Here is a 17471-nt window from a genome sequence, read left to right as displayed (position 1 = left end):
CAGGATTTCCCTTTCATAAATCTATGCTGACTTGGACCGATTCCGTCACTGCTTTCCAAATGTGCTGCGATTTCATCTTTAATCATTGATTCCAACATTTTCCCCACTACTGATGTCAGGCTAACCGATCTATAATTCCCCGTTTTCTCTCTCCCTCCTTTTTTAAAAAGTGGTGTTACATTAGCTACCTTCCAGTCCATAGGAACTGATCCAGAGTCGATAGATTGTTGGAAAATGATCACCAGTGCATCCACTATTTCTAGGGTTACTTCCTTCAGTACTCTGGGATGCAGACTATCAGGCCCCGGGGATTTATCGGCCTTCAATCCCATCAATTTCCCAAACACAATTTCCCGCCTAATAAGGATTTCCTTCAGTTCCTCCTTCTCACTAGATCCTCGGTCCCCTAGTATTTCCGGAAGGTTATTTGTGTCTTCCTTCATGAAGACAGAACCAAAGTATTTGTTTAACTGGTCCACCATTTCTTTGTTCCCTATTATAAATTCACCTGAATCTGACTGCAAGGGACCTATGTTTGTTTTCACTTAATCTTTTTCTCTTCACATATCTATAGAAACTTTTGCAGTCAGTTTTTACGGTCCCAGCAAGCTTCCTCTCATACTTTATTTTCTCCCTCTTAATTAAACCCTTTGTCCTCCTCTGCTGTATTACAAAATTCTCCCAGTCCTCAGGTTTGCTGCTTTTTCTGGCCAATTTATATGCTTCTTCCTTGGATTTAACACTATCCTTAATTTCCCTTGTTAGCCACGGTTGAGCCATCTTCTCCATTTTATTTTTACTCCAGACAGGGATGTACAATTGTTGAAGTTCATCCATGTAATCTTTAAATATTTGCCATTGCCGATCCATCGTCAATCCTTTAAGTATCACTCGCCAGTCTATTCTAGCCAATTCATGTCTCATACCATCGAAGTTACCTTTTCTTAAGATCAGGACCCTAGTCTCTGAATTAACTGTGTCACTCTCCATCTTAATAAAGAATTCTACCATATTATGGTCACTCTTCCCCAAGGGGCCTCGCACAACAAGATTGCTAATTAGTCCTTTCTCATTACACATCACCCAGTCTATGATGGCCAGTCCTTTAGTTGGTTCCTCGACATATTGGTCTACAAAACCATCCCTAATACACTCCAGGAAATCCTCCTCCACCGCATTGCTACCAGTTTGGTTAGCCCAATCAATATGTAGATCGATACGTATGGAAGCTGACCGCATGTTGAACTCGCGAAGGGTTAACATGTAGACGGTGAAGAGGAAGTCAACGAGCATGGACCCTGATATACAATGAAGTGATTGTGAGCAGAGGAGGAGATATAATGTATCTGCATCACAACAAGCTTGAGCAAGACTAGGATAGAGCAAGGTATTGGAAGTGAACTACAGGAGAGAGACATTGGAGGAGTAATGAACAGTGCTGAATGTGGCAGAAAGGTCAAGGATGATGGGGAGCGATGGAGAGCCATTGTCACAGTTACACTGAGATAAAAGCAAAGCTGTGATTGGCTGCTGCAGTCATCACCTCATCCATGCTTTTTTTTTACCCGCAGACAACTATTGCAATGCTCTATTGGCTGGCCTTCCATCTTCCACCCTCCATAATCTTGAACTCATTCAAAACTCTGCTGCCCATATCCTGGACTTGCCAAGTTCCATTCACCCATCGCTCTTGTATTCGTTGACCTATATTGGCACCCGGTCCGGCAATACCTCGATTTAAAAAAATTCTTATTCTAGTTTTCAAATCCCTCCATGGCCTCGCCCTTCCCTGACTCTGTATCCTCCTCCAGCTCCACAATCTTCTGAGATCTCTGCGTCCCTCCATTTCGGGCCTCTTCTGCATCACTGACTTCCTTCACCTCACCTTTGGCGGCCGTGCCTTCAGCTGTCTTGGCCCCAAGCTCTGGAATTACCCCCTTAACCCTCTTTCTCTCTCCTCCCTTGACGTTGTTTAAAACCTACCTCTTTAACTCAGCTTTTGGTCATCTGTCCTAATGTTTCCTCCTTTGGTTCAGTATTCGTTACACTCCTTGTGAAGCACTGTGGGACATTTTGCAACTTTAAAGATGTTATAAATGCAAGTTGTTACAGTATTATGCAACCCAGGGTATATTCAGACCACTTTGAGTGTTACTGGTATTCTTTACTCATTGCTACCTGTTGCTGCAGATAAACCCATCTTATTTAAAAATAAATCGGCCTCCAATGAGTGAATAGATGTATTTTAATTATCAAAGCCATTGCTACAAGTTAAAACCCACTGTGCGTGCATTGCTATCATTTTTTTATTACCTCAATATATCACACAGGATGCCAGCATAATGGAAAACCCTTTTTAATGTTCTACTTTATTATTTATCAGTTTCTTTATGATTTCACAGTACCTGCCTAGATGTCAGACCAGTTTCCTTGTGATGCATGCTATATAGGAGGAGTAGGTAATTCAGCCCCTCAAGCCTGCTCTGCCATCAGTTAAATCATGGCTGATCTGTACCTCAGCTCCATTTACCCATCATTGATCCATATCACTTTACCTTGAAAATTTCAGTTAACCCAGTGCAGAACTGAGATCAGCAAACTCCGCACAGAGCAGGAACTGAACCAGGGACATTCCTGGTGTGCTTGCCTCCGTGCCAGACAATGCATCTGAGTCATTAGAGAGAGCCACTTATATTTAAATGATGGTTTAATTGTTGTTTTCTCTGGTGTGCTGTCTACGCTGGCCTCTTATCTCGCTGTATTTCACATCTCAGTTTTAACATTTTAACCCTTCAAATTTTTGAATCACGGTCTTTTAAAAAATCTGTGATCGAGTAAAAATAGGCGGTGGAGAACCAGTAAGAATATCATACTTTGGAGATTGTGCACTCCAGACCAGTTAGCACTGCTCACTGGTGCAGTGTGCGAGCCTGATTTCCACTGATATATTGCACATTTGGTATTGGTGCACCAAGCTGGCAGTAACTGCAGTATAATGATGCCATTTTCAAAGCTTGGCATGATTCTCTGTGAATGATGTTTGCTCAACCTCTAGCAAGCAGCAGTGCCAGCAAACAGCACACAGATAGATTAACTGGGCATTTCCTATAAATTAGAAATCCCAATTTCAAAATACACTATTGCCTTGATGAATCACTATAGTGCTTAGTTTGTTTGCAGTAAAACACAACCTATTCGCTTCAGTAACTAAAGAGCGCACTCCAGGCAAGATTTAACAAAAAGCATGCTGTTAACTGTAACCCCCAAAACTGCAAAAACTTTCGCTAAAAAGTTACCACGTTTGCTGCAGAGAAATCTAAAATTCCAATGCTTCCACTTATTGAGATCTCGTCCTCTGTAAGCTTTCCTCTTTGGCGGGGAGTTGGAGGGGGCTGGGGGGTGGCAGAGTGTACTGGCCACTGGATCTCTGCATTCCCGATTTCTCTGAGTGAGTTATATAAAAGTGAATTTGATGGAAAAGCTTTGCTGGCGTACCCACTGGCAGGCTGGTGTATTCTTGAAATTTGAGTTATCTCGGCTAGCTGGCCAAATCCTGAAGTGTTGTCCAGCGATCCAGGGATATTTTAAAGTACTGGAATGCTGCCAAAAGATATAAAGAAAGATTTTAATAACTACACACATCCCAGTACGACAGGCAGTGTTGGGGGCAAGAGAAGTTCTGGCAAATGGAGAGAAATTTAATTTTAAGGTTTAACGACAAAATTTCTTCCTGCAGAGAGCTGCTGGGGCATGGGATGCTTTGCCACAGAGAGTCGCCGAGGCAATGACCATTGCATCGTATAAGGGGTCAGTGCGTAGACATTTGAAGCAGAGGAAGATGCAGCTCTATGGGAAAAGAGCAGAGGGATTAGCTTTGGATTGTTGCAAAGAGTCGACACAGATACACTGAGTCTCCTTCTGTGCTGTAAACTTCTGGTTTTATACTTGCAGATTCTGGGGCGAGGATCACAGATTAGACTTTTGTGATCCACCCAATGCTTTGTTCAATTTCTCCCAAGCTTAGAATTACCCTCATCTTACTGAATGTTATTTTTTAATGGCCATTCTGCCCCTCATATAAAGTATTATATAGTTTGCTGAATGCATTGTTCACAAAATAGTAAAATTAGCTTGATTGCTGCCTGGAATTTATGAAGCTGTTTCAAGGCAATAAAATGCATTTGGTGATGGTTACCAGCGCATTTACTTGGACTCATATCCTGAAATCTAAACTATGTTGGACTGAGTAACCTTGTACTCATTTGAAAATCGTGTTGCTTCTTTAGTTGTCCTGCTTAATTCAGCTGATGTAAACACTGATGCTTGTTCTCTAATTATGATGCACTTAGCGAGCAGTTACAATTCAATGAGAAATCCTGTGATTGGTGATCGATACCCTGACAGGTGTACAGCGCTGCTGAGCAGCATAAAACCACGAATGCTGGAAATCTAAAATAAAAGAGAAAATGCTGGAATTACACAGAAGGTCCGTCAGCCTCCGATAGGGAAAAGACCGTTTCATGTTTGGGGTTGAGGCCCATAAGAACACTTTTGACTGTCTTTCACCTTTCAGAAACGTTTCCTGGTTTTAATTTAGATGGTCAACACAGACATTGGGGAACATCAATTCCACCGTAAGACTGGACAGTATAATTAAAACAGGCATTGTCTGTTGGTCGGATTAATGATGGGTAAAATAAAATACAAGGACACTTTAGATCTTAAATGGTTGTTTTAAAAAGAAGACACATTTTGGTGGGTGTGAGGATTTTTTTGTTTTAACTCCAATTATGGCACTGAAAAAACACCGGAACCTCTGCTGTACAAACTGATCAATGGTTCTAGCCCGTGCTCTTTTGTCATTTACACCATTTTTGCCTTTACTTTGTCTCCTCAGTCAGCGTGAGATGATCCAGCCTGTACACTTTTCACTGACACTGCTTCTGTTCCTGTCTGTTCAGCTCTTCAGGAAGCACTTCTGAGGGATGGGAAGTCAACACGAAAATGTTTATCGCAAAAGGCTCTTCCTCTGACCACAGCATATTGTGTTGGGATGTATTTTTTTCCTGTTTTAACAGTACTACTGTTTGAACAGTTTTGAATTAATAATGTCTTGCTGCCTGAGGCAAAATGTTTTCTAATCAGGTCTTGTCATGCTACATGTTCTTTTTGTGATGGCTTGGTGATGGGGAATGACGGGGCACGATGGGATGAAATGTTGCTGGCTGAAAGCAGAAAGGGCCCAGTGGAGGCGCCGGTGAATCATGGGTGCAATAACATTTGATGATGGCACAACATGTGAGTGCCCACATTGAGTGGGAACCTCATGCTGCATATCTATCATCTCTACAAGAAGGTTTATTAAAGTAGCAGTTTATTATATCATTCGGCAAATTAATAAAAGCAGTATGTTTGCAAACAAAGGCTCCCACATGAGACGTTTGTGATTCCAAACTGATATTTCTGTTTTTGTGGGTGGTTTAATTACATATGATGGCTGCCATATGTTCCTCCTTCCCTCTGTGCTTTGGTTACACTTTTCCTTGAGAAGTAGTTGTGGGTTCGGACTGGAGGAGGGTCAAACCTCAGCTTTTGGAGTAAAGTGAGGAGGGGAGGTGGGGGGGGTGTCGGAAGTTTGCTGTTGATTCAAGTTAACAGTGGATCCTTTTCACTCGAGATTTGGAAAAATGCCATCCATGGCAATGAAATGGATGCATCATATAAAACTGTTAAGTAATTTAAAGTGCAAGTAATTCTACATTTTGCAATGTATTTATGTCTTGTGGCTATATCTCAAAACATTGTCCAAACAGACATGAGAAGATGGCTCACTAACCAATATAAGAAATTGTCAAGACATTTTAACACCGGTTTATTTTTGGAACTAGTTTTTCAGTTTTATTGTGCCAGTTCTCAGAAGGAGAGGTTCCATTCAAAATATATTTACTAAACTGCAGGAAGGTGATCAGGTTTGTAATAAGATACAAACTAAGTTTAGTAGAAAACTAGTGAGTGCAGTTAAAGTGAAGGCTATTCTGAAATGTAGTCATTGTATGACATTCTAAGTGTGTGGCTTTGTTTTTTGTTCCAGTCGAAATCAACTCTCCACATTGCCATTGTGCCTATGTGCCCTTCCTCTTAAAGTCTTGATAGCCAGTAACAATAAGTTAGTGTCGCTTCCAGAAGATATTGGACAGTTGAAGTGTTTAATGGAGCTGGTATGTATTCTTTTATTATAATCTACATTTAATAAATCTGGTCTGTCTAACTACAAAGTTGCCTCGAGCTGTCAGCATTCAGTTCTCTGATACTTTTATGTATGTGCACTTTAACGGCACTGACCAATGGGCAGCATTTGTCAACAGTTCTTTCTGAAAGGATAATGTGTCTATTGTGAAGTAACACATTCACAAAAAGTACAAATGCACAGTAGCTGAGTCCAAATTATGTCCGATATTTCGAATGCTTGGAACGTCCTGGTTATTTTGATATATGTGAATACTCTTTAAGTATTTTTCTTGAGTGTTTGATGTTGGGTTTCTAGATTCCATTCAAGTGACCACTTTCATTAATTGAGAATCCAAGGTAAAGGACCTCGGCCCTTACTGTGTGACATTACCATGGTTTAAAACAAATATAAATGAAGACACAGCAAAGCGGGAACTAGTGATTAGGTGACAAAAAGGGTGCGCCTCACAGGTTATAGAGAGAAAGAAAGAACAAGGAAGGTAAGGGGTTCCATAGTTTTGAGGTCCTAGGAAAGATTGAGTTGGTATAGGAAACTGGAATGGATCTTGATTTCAACACTCAAGATGTAAGAAGAATTAAAAAGGAAAGTTCAGAAGGACATTGACATTTGTATGATCAATAAAATAAAGACAGGAAAGGTGCAGTAGAGAGAGAGAGAGAGAGCAAGAGATTAGACGAGCGAGACAAGTTTTTTTGTATCCTGTCTAGGAGTACAGAGATATGTTAGAGACGCCCCCCTTCCACCCCGATCGGTGAGCTGTTTTCTAGTCTTGGACAGACTTGGACTTTATAGAAAGTTTAGAATTATTGAGGGAGAAAGGCTTGACATGAAAGAAGGGCGTGAGCACCTCCCACGATCTCAAAAAATCCCAGTGATTTGCAGCCAATTAAGTACTTTTAAGTGCAGTCAGTGTTGCAGTCAGTGTTGCAATGTAGGGAATCAAGGCAGTCAACATGCACACATCAAGATCCCACAATGAGCAATTAAATAAATGACCGGATAATCTTTTTGTGATGATGGTTGAGGGATAAATGTTGGCCAGATCACTGGCAAAACCTCCTTGTTCTACTTTAAAGAAGCAGTGCTATGAGATTTTTCATGTTTACCAGAGAGGGCAGACTTTGTTTAACGTCTCATCCAAAAGACGGCACCTCCAACAGTGCAGCACTCCCTCAGTACTGCATTGAAATGTCTGTTGATTTTATGCTGAATTCTCTGGAGTGGGGATTCAGAGGCGAGAATGCTACCCACTTACCTAAGGCTGATATTTGAATTTATTTTGAGGTAGGAAGAAATAGTGGAATCAAAAATGTAGATTAATGAAGGACTAAGGGTGGAACTTTCAGTTGCAAGAGGTTGGAGCTGTTGGCTAGAGTTACAAGAAAGATGAAGAAATCACATCCTGCATTAGTCATTATCTACATTGCTCTTGCAGTATGATGAGCATCGTGTGTTATGGATTGAGTTTATGTGGTCAAAGAAAATTAACATTTCATGCCATTTACATTCCAGTCCACAAATTAATTGCAATGATCTTAATTTCAAGAATGCATTAAGCAGTACAATGGAATGCTATATACTATGTCATTCAAGGAAAGAATATAACATATGATTCAGTATGACCGCATTCTAGTGCACCATGAGAGACATCTGTGCACTTGTTTTCCTACGTGATCATATCTTGACCTTGGTGTGCTGTTGGGAAGGCTCTGCTGAACTGTGGATTAGGAAAGGAAAAGGGAAAATAGAAAGTTGGTTCAACATTCTCAATACTGTATTCACGATTGCTTTCTCGTTTTAGTCCAACAAGGGAGGAGGCTCGATTTAGTTCTGGGAAATGAAGTGGAGCAAGTTGGTAATGTAAGGGTAGGGGAAAATTCAGGATGCAGTGAGTTAGCTTGGGTATGAAACTTGAAAAGGAGAGGCAACAGTCAGTTAAAGGTACTTGGCTGATAAAATGGAACCATCCCAGATAAACTGGAAAGAAAAATTGGGAGATAAAACAGTGGATAACTTGAATTTATATATAAAAACACTGCAAAACTTTCAAACAGGATCACCGTACAATGCTAAGGGAAGTCGTTGAGAAACTAGCAGAGGCTTTGACCACAATCTTTCAAACAACCTTGGATATAGAAATAAAAACAGAAGATGCTGGAAATACTCAGCAGGCCAAGCAGCATGTGCAGAGAGAAACAGAGTTAACATTTCAGGTCGAAGACCTGAAAGCGTGTGAGATCCTTGCTTCTATAAACGCTCTGCTCCATCTATACATTTCTCGAGCTCTCCCTCTTGTGTGTGTCTCATACAGTGTCAGCCGTGGCTCAGTGGGCAGCACTCTCGCCTCTGAGTTAGAAGGTTGTGAGTTCAAGTCCCACTCCAGAGACTTGAGCTGACACGCCACTGCAGTACTGAGGGAGTGCTGCACTGTCGGAGGTACTGTCTTTCGGATGAGACGTTAAACTGAGGTCCTGTCTGCCTCACAGTGGACTTAACTAATCCCATAGCACTATTTCAAAGAAGACTATGGATGTCCTGCAAAATACTTATCCCTCAAATAACATCACGAATACAGATGATCTCGTTATTACATTGCTTTTTGTGGGATTTTGCTCTGCGTAAATTGGCTACCATGTTCCCTACATTACAACAGTGACTACACTTCAAAAATACTTCATTGTAAAATGCTTTGGAAAGTCCTGAGGTCATGAAAGGCACTACATAATCTATCTTCTATCTAGTGCACGTTCTCATGCATTCTTTCCCTGGTGCGCTCTCTCCTCCTGTACTCTGTGTGCTGTCCCTCATATACTCGCTTTGCACTCTGTCTCGTACTTTCTCCATCTGTCTCTCTCATGCTTTATCTCTCTCTTGTGTTCGCTCTTATTCATTCACTCTCACTGTGATAGAGAGATTAGAATTGTCTGCTCTTAACTGGGTTTAATGGTAGTTCCTGTATAATTCAGTAGCGTGTCGTTCTTCCTGAAAATTACTATCTGATTCCATAAAGAACTCTAATGGTTATGTTGTTTTTGCTCCTTTTTTAATATTCAGGATGTGAGCTGCAATGAAATTACAGCTTTGCCACAACAGATAGGACAACTTCAGTCACTCCGAGAGTTGAACATCAGGCGAAATTATCTGCAGATTTTGCCAGAGGGTAAACTGTTTTTAAATTTCTCAATATTTTACTTATTTCTACAACAAGCGGTGAAATAACAAAAGAAATACTAAATCCTTTTGATTTTTTTTCCCTGCAGAGCTAGCAGACCTCCCTCTTGTGAAATTAAACTTTTCCTGTAATAAGGTCGTGTCGATCCCAATCTGCTACAGGAACATGAGGCATCTACAGATAATAGAAATGGATAATAATCCACTGCAGTCTCCGCCAGCACAGGTCAGTTGTTTTTAAAAGAAAAGTTCTAAATTTCCTTTGAAATGGCTCTGGGTACAGGCAGTGTAACCTGCTGCTGAGGCCATTCAGTGCTCGCATGGAACTGATGGGTGGAATTGATGGGTCGTCATTTCGTCTGGGAAGAATTTAGTTCCAGCTCCTGTAGTCCTAATGATACTAGAAATTGTCTGCCAATGTCCGGAGACCTAATGGCACCCACTCCAGTTTGGCAGTAACCAGTGTCTGTGTGTACATTAGTGCATGCGTATTGAAGAGTCTGATCTGCATGTACCAAATCTGTTGAAGTAAGGGTCACAAACCCTATGTATTGAAATCAAGTTGTTTATGTTCTAAATCTTAGAACATGAGCCAATATTCATACATCACCATGTCCTGTGTTAGTCAAGACTGTGCTTTACTTTGGAAAAAGAATATAAATCTTGATTACTTGGTTGCATCAATTCAGTTGGTGCCCTAACTCCAGTTGAATCATTCTTTACCGTGGTCTGTGCCAGTGCTCAGTTTGAAAATGTGTGCTATTTGTTGGATGCTTTCCAGTGACAGTCACTCACGAACATGGCTTGGGTTGTCTGACAACTATCGTCATTTCTAGCTAGCATTGAGCTCAGCCCTAGGTTCTATCAGGAACACCAGGTTCACTGTAAAGAAATGCTCCAAATTCATATCGACTGCGGCAGTTGTACCCACAGACATATTTAAACAAAGAATTGAACTCCAACTGCAGGTGAAATTGAGAATAGTTTGCTGGTTCGGGCTTTTGTCAGACTGTAAAAACAACCGAGTCACAGTTCACTTGGAAATAAAGCATCATATACTGCTTAATCCATGTAACTACTCAATCCAGGACTTTAATGGTTACTTTGAGGCATAATGTAAACCTGAGGCATCATCATCATCATCATAGGCAGTCCCTCGAAATCGAGGAAGACTTGCTTCCACTCTAAAAGTGAGATCTCAGGTGACTGTACAGTCTAATACGGCAATTACAGTCTCTGTCACAGGTGGGACAGACAGTGGTTGAAGGAAAGGGTGGGTGGGGAATCTGGTTTGCCGCACGCTCCTGCCGCTGCCTTAGCTTGTTTTCTGCATGCTCTCGGCGATGAGACTCGAGGTGCTCAGCGCACACCCGGATGCTCTTCCTCCACTTAGGGTGGTCTTGGGCCAGGGATTCCCAGGTGCGGGTGGGGTTGTTGCACTTTATCGAAGAGGCTTTGAGACATTTCCTCTGCCCACCTGGGGCTCGCTTGCCGTGTAGGAGTTCCGAGTAGAGCGCTTGCTTTGGGAGTCTCATGTTGGGCATACGGACGATGTGGCCCACCCAACGGAGCTGGTCGAGTGTGGTCAGTGCTTCGATGCTAGGGATGTTGGACTAAGCGAGAACACTGACATCGATGTGTCTATCCTCCCAGGGGATTTGCAAGATCTTGCAGAGGCAGTGCTGGTGGTACTTCTCCAGCGCTTTGAGTTGACTACTGTATATGGTCCACGTCTCTCAGCCATATAGGAGGGCGGGTATCACTACTGCCCTGTAGACCATAAGCTTGGTGCCAGATTTGAGGTCCTAGTCTTCAAATACACTCTTCCTCAGACGACCGAAGACTGCGCTAGCACACTGGAGGCAGTGTTGGACCTCGTTGTCGATGTCTGCCCTTGCTAATAGTAGGCTCCCAAGGTATGGAAAATGGTCCACTTTGTCCAAGGCCACGGTGTGGATTTTGATGATTGGGGGGCAGTGCTGTGTGGCGGGGTCAGGTTGATGGAGGACCTTTGTCTTACGGCTATTTAGTGTAAGGCCCTTGCTTTTGTAAGCCTCGGTGAAGATGTTGTCGATGGCTTGGAGTTCGGCCTCTGAATGTGCGCAGACGCAAGTGTCGTCTGTGTACTATAGTTTGATGACAGGATGGGACAGTCTTGGATCTAGCCTGGAGGCGACGATGGTTGAACAGGTTCCCTTGGTTTTATAGTTGAGTTCCACTCCAGCGGGGAGCTTGTTGAGAGTGAGATGGAACATTGCAGCGATGAAGATCGAGAAGAGTGTTGACCCCGGTCCGGATGTGGATTGGGTTTGTGTTGGATCTGTCGGTCAGGATCATGGCTTGCAAGTCGTCGTGGAGCAGGCAGAGGATGGTGACAAACTTTTGGGGGCAGCTGAAAAAAAGGAGGACGCTCCATAGTCCCTCACAGTTGACAGTGCCAAAGGCCTTTGTGAGGTCAAAGAAGGCTATGTACAAGGGTTGGTGCTGTTCCCTGCATTTCTCTTGTCGTTGTCTCGCGGCGAAGATCATGTCCGTTGTACCCCTCAATGGATGGAATCCGCATTGTGACTCTGGGAGGAGCTCTTCAGCCACAGGGAAAAGATGGTTAAGGAAGATTCTTGCGATGACTTTCCCAGTGGCCGACAGCAGGGAGATTCCTCTGTAGTTGCCGCAGTCGGACTTGTCCCCTTTTTTGAAGATTGTTGCGATTACGGCATCTTTGAGATCTCCCGGCATGCTCTCCTTCCAGATAAGAGAGATGAGGTCATGCATTCGTGCCAGTAGTGCTTCTCTGCCATACTTTAGTGCCTCGGCGAGGATTCCATCTGCTCCTGATATCTTGTTGTTCTTGAGCTGGCCTTTTCTACCTTGTGCATGGCTGGGGTTTTGCAGAGATGGTGGCGGGTAGCATGCTGCGGGATGGAGTCGAGGACACTTGTGTCAAAGGCAAAGTCTCGATTAAGGAGATCTTCGAAGTGCTCCTTCCAGTGGGTCCTGACTGCCTCAGTGTCCTTGATGAGTGTCTCCCTGTTCTTGGCCAGCAGTGGGGTGGGGTCTTGGGTGCTTGGGCTGTAGGTGGACTTAACTGCGGTGAAGAATCCTTGCACTTCATGGTTGTTGGTCAGCTGCTGGATTTCCTGTGTTCTCCACCCACCATCTATTCTTTCGGTCGCGGGTTTTTTGTTGGACCTCGGCCTTCAGCTGTCTGTAGAGCTGCTTTGCTGCTCCCGAGTTGGGTTGCTGGTTTAAGTTCACACCAAAGATGGTGGACGGGATGGCAGCTCCCTAGGGAGCTCTAGCTGAACAAATTTCCCTCTGGCCATCGCTGTCATCCTTCACCAATCTGAGGCATCAAGGTTGTTATGTTCAGGGGAGGAAGAGGGAAGTTATTATACAAAAGTAAAATACTGTGGATGCTGGAAATCTGAAATAAAAACAGAAAATGCTGGAAATACTCAACAAGTCAGACAGCATCAGTGCAGCGAGAAACAGAGTTAACATTTCAGGTTGATGACCTTTCGTCAGAGGGAAACTATTGTAACTTTGTCCTCATAACACCTTGGTATCACACTTGATGTCCCAGCAAGCCATGCTATGTCTTCCCCCACTCCTAATTGGACTTGTACCTCAGCTCCACTAAAAAAGGTTACAATCAGCAAGACTGAGTTGACATAATGAAGTTAAATAATACAAAAAAATAAGCAGCAGAGTCTACGTCAGATCATACAGGAAACTAAAGGGCAAGTAGAGATGGAGCTTTGTGTATCGAGGCTGAATCACACTGCACAAGGAAGACCGTCTACAAAGTAATTTAACATTTTTCCTCATATGTTCAACTACTACATACAAAAAAAACACTGACGCTGTAGAGAATGATAGGTCAAAGCGCTTTCTATTGAGCGGTCAGGTCATAAAAGTGATGCTTTAGAAATGACTCTAATTGCCTTCTCGGTAATGCCAAGGCAATTCTTTCTGAGCTGGTTCATGAGTGAGCAGGAGCAGAAACAGCCCTCATCCCTTCGCCAAGATCCCGATCAGCTAACAAGCAACATATAATTAAATGAATTCTGAAAACCATTTAATTAAATGCCACTTTGTAATTGGTTTGCCCAATGTTTTCTTCACATACAGAAATCTTATTTTTTGACTTGCAGATCTCATTACTTGGTTCTATGCGAGTAGAATGCTGTAGCTCTGTGCACTTTGATAAAATGATTCTTCATTGAGGGTACAGCACAGAAACAGGCCATTTGTCCCAACTAGTCAATGCTGGCGTTTATACTCCCACCTTACTTAATCTTACCCTATCAGCATGCCCTTCTATTCCTTTCTCCTTCATATACTTATCGAGCTCCCCCTTAAATACATCTATGCAATTTGCCTCAACTACTCCTTGTGGTAGCACATCCTACATTCTTACCATTCTTTGGGTAAAAAAGTTTCTCCTGAATTTCCTGTTGGATTTGTTAGTGAACATCTTTTATTTATCACCTCTAGTTTTGGTCTCCTCCACAAATAGAAACATTTTCTACATGTCTACCCTATCAAATGCTTTCATTATCTTAAAGGCCTCTATCAGGTCACCACTCAGCCTTTTCTTTTCTAGAAAAAAAGAGCCCCGCCTTTGCTGATAAGTATATCCTTTCAGTTCTGGTAGCAAATTTGTGAACTGTGCCTTCCCCAGTGCCTCTATATCCTTTTTATAATATGGAGACCTGAACTGTGCACAGTACTCCAAGTGTGGTCCAACCAAGGTTCATACAAATTTAGCACAACTTCTCTGCAATTCAATTCTATCCCTCTAGAAATAAATCTCAGTGCTTGGTTTGCTATTTTTATGGTCTTATTAATCTGCGTCGCTACTTTAGGTGATTTGTGCATCTGTACCCCTCGATCCCTTTGTTCCTTTACCCCATTCAGAGTCTTATTACTCCAAGCAATATGTGACTCTTAATTCTTCCAACCAAAATGCACTACCTCACACTTCTTTATTTAAATTCATTTACCAATTTCACACCCACTCTCTGAGCGTATTAATGCCTTCCTGTATTTTCTCACATTCTTCCTTTGTATTAACTACACCTCCCAATTTGGTGTTGTCTGCAAATTTTGAAACTATACTTCTGATTCCTGTGTCCAAATCATTAATGTAAATTGTGAACAACAGTAGTCCCAGCAGATAATTTTCCTGGGGTAAATTAAACTGATGGCATTTTGACAGGCTTGGATTTGGCCTCATGGCTGCCTTATCTGAGTCTAAACAAACTAAAGTGAGCCTAATAGCAGAGAATGAAGCTTCCTCACTCAATGAGCCAAAATAATAGAATATTTAGTCTTAAAAGTAGCAGCTTAAAATTTCAAGAAACCTTAAGGTCAACTGGGTTGAACTTCAGCTTGTGCAAAATAAGATCCAAATCCCAGGTTAGTGTTCTGTTTTAAATAGAATAATGTAAGTGAAGGGAGAAAGGGCCACTGTGTCAGAAGAAGTCTTATGTTCTTATTAATGTTGGGGAGGTCCAGAGCACGGGGTCACAGTCGAAGGATGGGGGGTGGGCCATTTGGGACCGAGATGAGGAGAGGCTTCTTCACCCAGGGAGTGGTGGGCCTGTGGGATTCTCTGCCACGGAGAGTTGTTGAGGCCAGTTCACTAGATGTATTCAGAAGGGAGTTAGATGTAGTCCTTACTACTAGAGGGATCAAGGGGTATGGCGAGAAAGCAGGAATGGGGTACTGAAGTTGCATGTTCAGCCATGAACTCATTGAATGGCAGTGCAGGCTCGAAGGGCCGAATGGCCTACTCCTGCACCTATTTTCTATGTTTCTATGTTTCTAAGTCAAGACTGAGGGAGATAAGTAGTTCCAAGTTTGAAGTTCCTGGGGAGAATGAATTAGAGTAGGAGCAAGTGCATGAGCAAGCATTGTCTGCCTTTCAAATACTTCCATTTTCTGGATGCGTTTCAAAAAGCTGAATTCCAGTAGGAGTTTACCCATGACATTTCCACCAAGAAAAAGTTACAAGAAGTGAAACGTGAACAACGCTAAGCAAATAACACTTGATTTAGCAAATGTTGCAGATCACAGGAATAAGGCTGAGACATCATGGGCCCAAGATTCTACACGATAAAAAACGGGCGCCCCTCCGAGCTGGGCGCCCGTTTTTCGCGCCTAAAACGGCGCCGGAAAAAAAACTCGCGATTCTGGAGCGCCCTGCAGCTCCTTGTCTGTTTGGCGCAGCGCCCAGGGGGGCGGAGCCTACACTTGTGCCGATTTTGTAAGTGGGAGGGGGCGGGTACTATTTAAATTAGTTTTTCCTGCCGGCAACCCTGCGCGTGCGTGTTGGAGCGTTCGCACATGCTCAGTGTGAAGGAAAACATTGGCACTCGGCCATTTTTGTAGTTCTTTGTAGCTGTTTAATTTTTGAACATTTTTTAATAAAAGCACATTGCCATCAGCACTGAGGCTTCCTGCAGCCTTCTCCCTGTCTCCTTCCCGCCCGCCGTCTGGAACGTCTTCCTCCCCCCCCCCCCCCCGCTGCGTTCGGGCGGGCGGGCCCACACTCCCTCCCTCCCACCGTCGGGAACGTCTTCCCCCCCTGCTGCGTTCGGGCGGGTGGGCCCGCACTCCCTCCCTCCCGCCGTCGGGAACGTCTTTCCCCCCCCCCCCCCCCGCTGCATTCGGGCGGGCGGGCCCGCACTCCCCTCCCTCCCACCGTCGGGAACGTCTTCCCCCTCGCTGCGTTCGGGCGGGCGGGCCCGCACTCCCTCCCTCCCGCCGTCGGGAACGTCTTCCCCCTCGCTGCGTTCGGGCGGGCGGGCCCGCACTCCCTCCCTCCCGCCGTCGGGAACGTCTTCCCCCCCGCTGCGTTCGGGCGGGCGGGCCCGCACTCCCTCCCTCCCGCCGTCGGGAACGTCTTCCCCCCCGCTGCGTTCGGGCGGGCGGGCCCGCACTCCCTCCCTCCCGCCGTCGGGAACGTCTTCCCCCTCGCTGCGTTCGGGCGGGCGGGCCCGCACTCCCCTCCCTCCCACCGTCGGGAACGGCTTCCTCCTCCCCCCTGCCGTCGGGAACGAACTTGTGAGGCTGGCTGAAGCACTTTCACACAGGTAGGAAGATGGTTTATTTAATCTTTTCTTTGCTTATAAATGTTTATTCAGGTTGGATTTATTTGTATAATATTTGTAGAAGTATAAATAAGGATTTATTGTAGAATTTAATGACTTCCCTTCCCCCCCCTCCCCCCCCACCTCGTTCTGGACGCCTAATTTGTAACCTGCGCCTGATTTTTTAATGTGTAGAAAGAGGTTTTTTCAATTCTACAAAAATCTTCATTTGCTCCATTCTAAGTTAGTTTGGAGTACGTTTTCACTGTGAAAACTTTGAAATCAGGCATCAGTGGCCGGACACGCCCCCTTTTGAAGAAAAAATTCTGTTCCAAAGTAGAACTGTTCTACCTGACTAGAACTGCCCAAGTTTGATTTTGGCTTTGTGGTCCAATTTCCACACACTATCATACATTTATATGAAAGGTTAAGATTAGATTCTTTGCTGTATTCCGAGTGAGCTTCTGTGCAGGAATTGAGTGGGACCAAACAACCCATGAAGTTGGAAAGAGCAATAACCTAATTACAGCTATTAAAGGAAAAACTAAAACTCTCATCAAGGAATCTGTGTGAAGTGGAATTAGCCGACACTCCATTTCTAGGGCATGGGGCCAAGACTACCATAATAGTTTAGCAGTATGGTTTACAAGGACCTTAGGGTAAAGAGGATATGTGTACAACCTGTTCGGGACCAATATGGACCAGCTTAACTTATCCCATGGTCTGAGTTACTGTTCAGATTATATTTTATAGTTGTTCTTGGGATAGAAACATAGAAAATAGATGCAGGAGTAGGCCGTTCGGCCCTTCGAGCCTGCACCGCCATTCAATAAGATCATGGCTGATCATTCCCTCAGTACCCCTTTCCTGCTTTCTCTCCATACCCCTTGATCCCCTTAGCCGTAAGGGCCATATCTAACTCCCTCTTGAATGTATCCAATGAACTGGCATCA

The 17471-nt window shown here is 43.7% G+C and overlaps 1 protein-coding gene across 9 annotated transcripts in view; it reads left to right on the top strand.

The window, feature by feature from the left end:
* The window catches only part of lrch1 (leucine-rich repeats and calponin homology (CH) domain containing 1), a 229371-nt gene that overhangs the window by 107400 nt on the left and 104500 nt on the right, over positions 1 to 17471 (top strand). For all 9 annotated transcript variants that reach the window (XR_011595900.1, XR_011595903.1, XR_011595901.1 and 6 more), the window contains exons 3-5: positions 6092 to 6218; positions 9305 to 9410; positions 9511 to 9647. Coding sequence is in view for 2 of the 9 variants with exons in the window: in XM_070894070.1 (XP_070750171.1) it covers positions 6092 to 6218; positions 9305 to 9410; positions 9511 to 9647 (370 nt within the window). In the remaining 7 variants the exon portion in view is untranslated. The remainder of the gene's footprint in view (positions 1 to 6091; positions 6219 to 9304; positions 9411 to 9510; positions 9648 to 17471) is intronic.

This window comes from Pristiophorus japonicus, chromosome 11 (genome assembly GCF_044704955.1).
Source record: "Pristiophorus japonicus isolate sPriJap1 chromosome 11, sPriJap1.hap1, whole genome shotgun sequence".
NCBI lineage: Eukaryota > Metazoa > Chordata > Chondrichthyes > Pristiophoridae > Pristiophorus > Pristiophorus japonicus.
The sequence above is the reverse complement of the archived record's forward strand: the minus strand, read 5'-3'. Positions and strand labels throughout refer to the sequence as shown.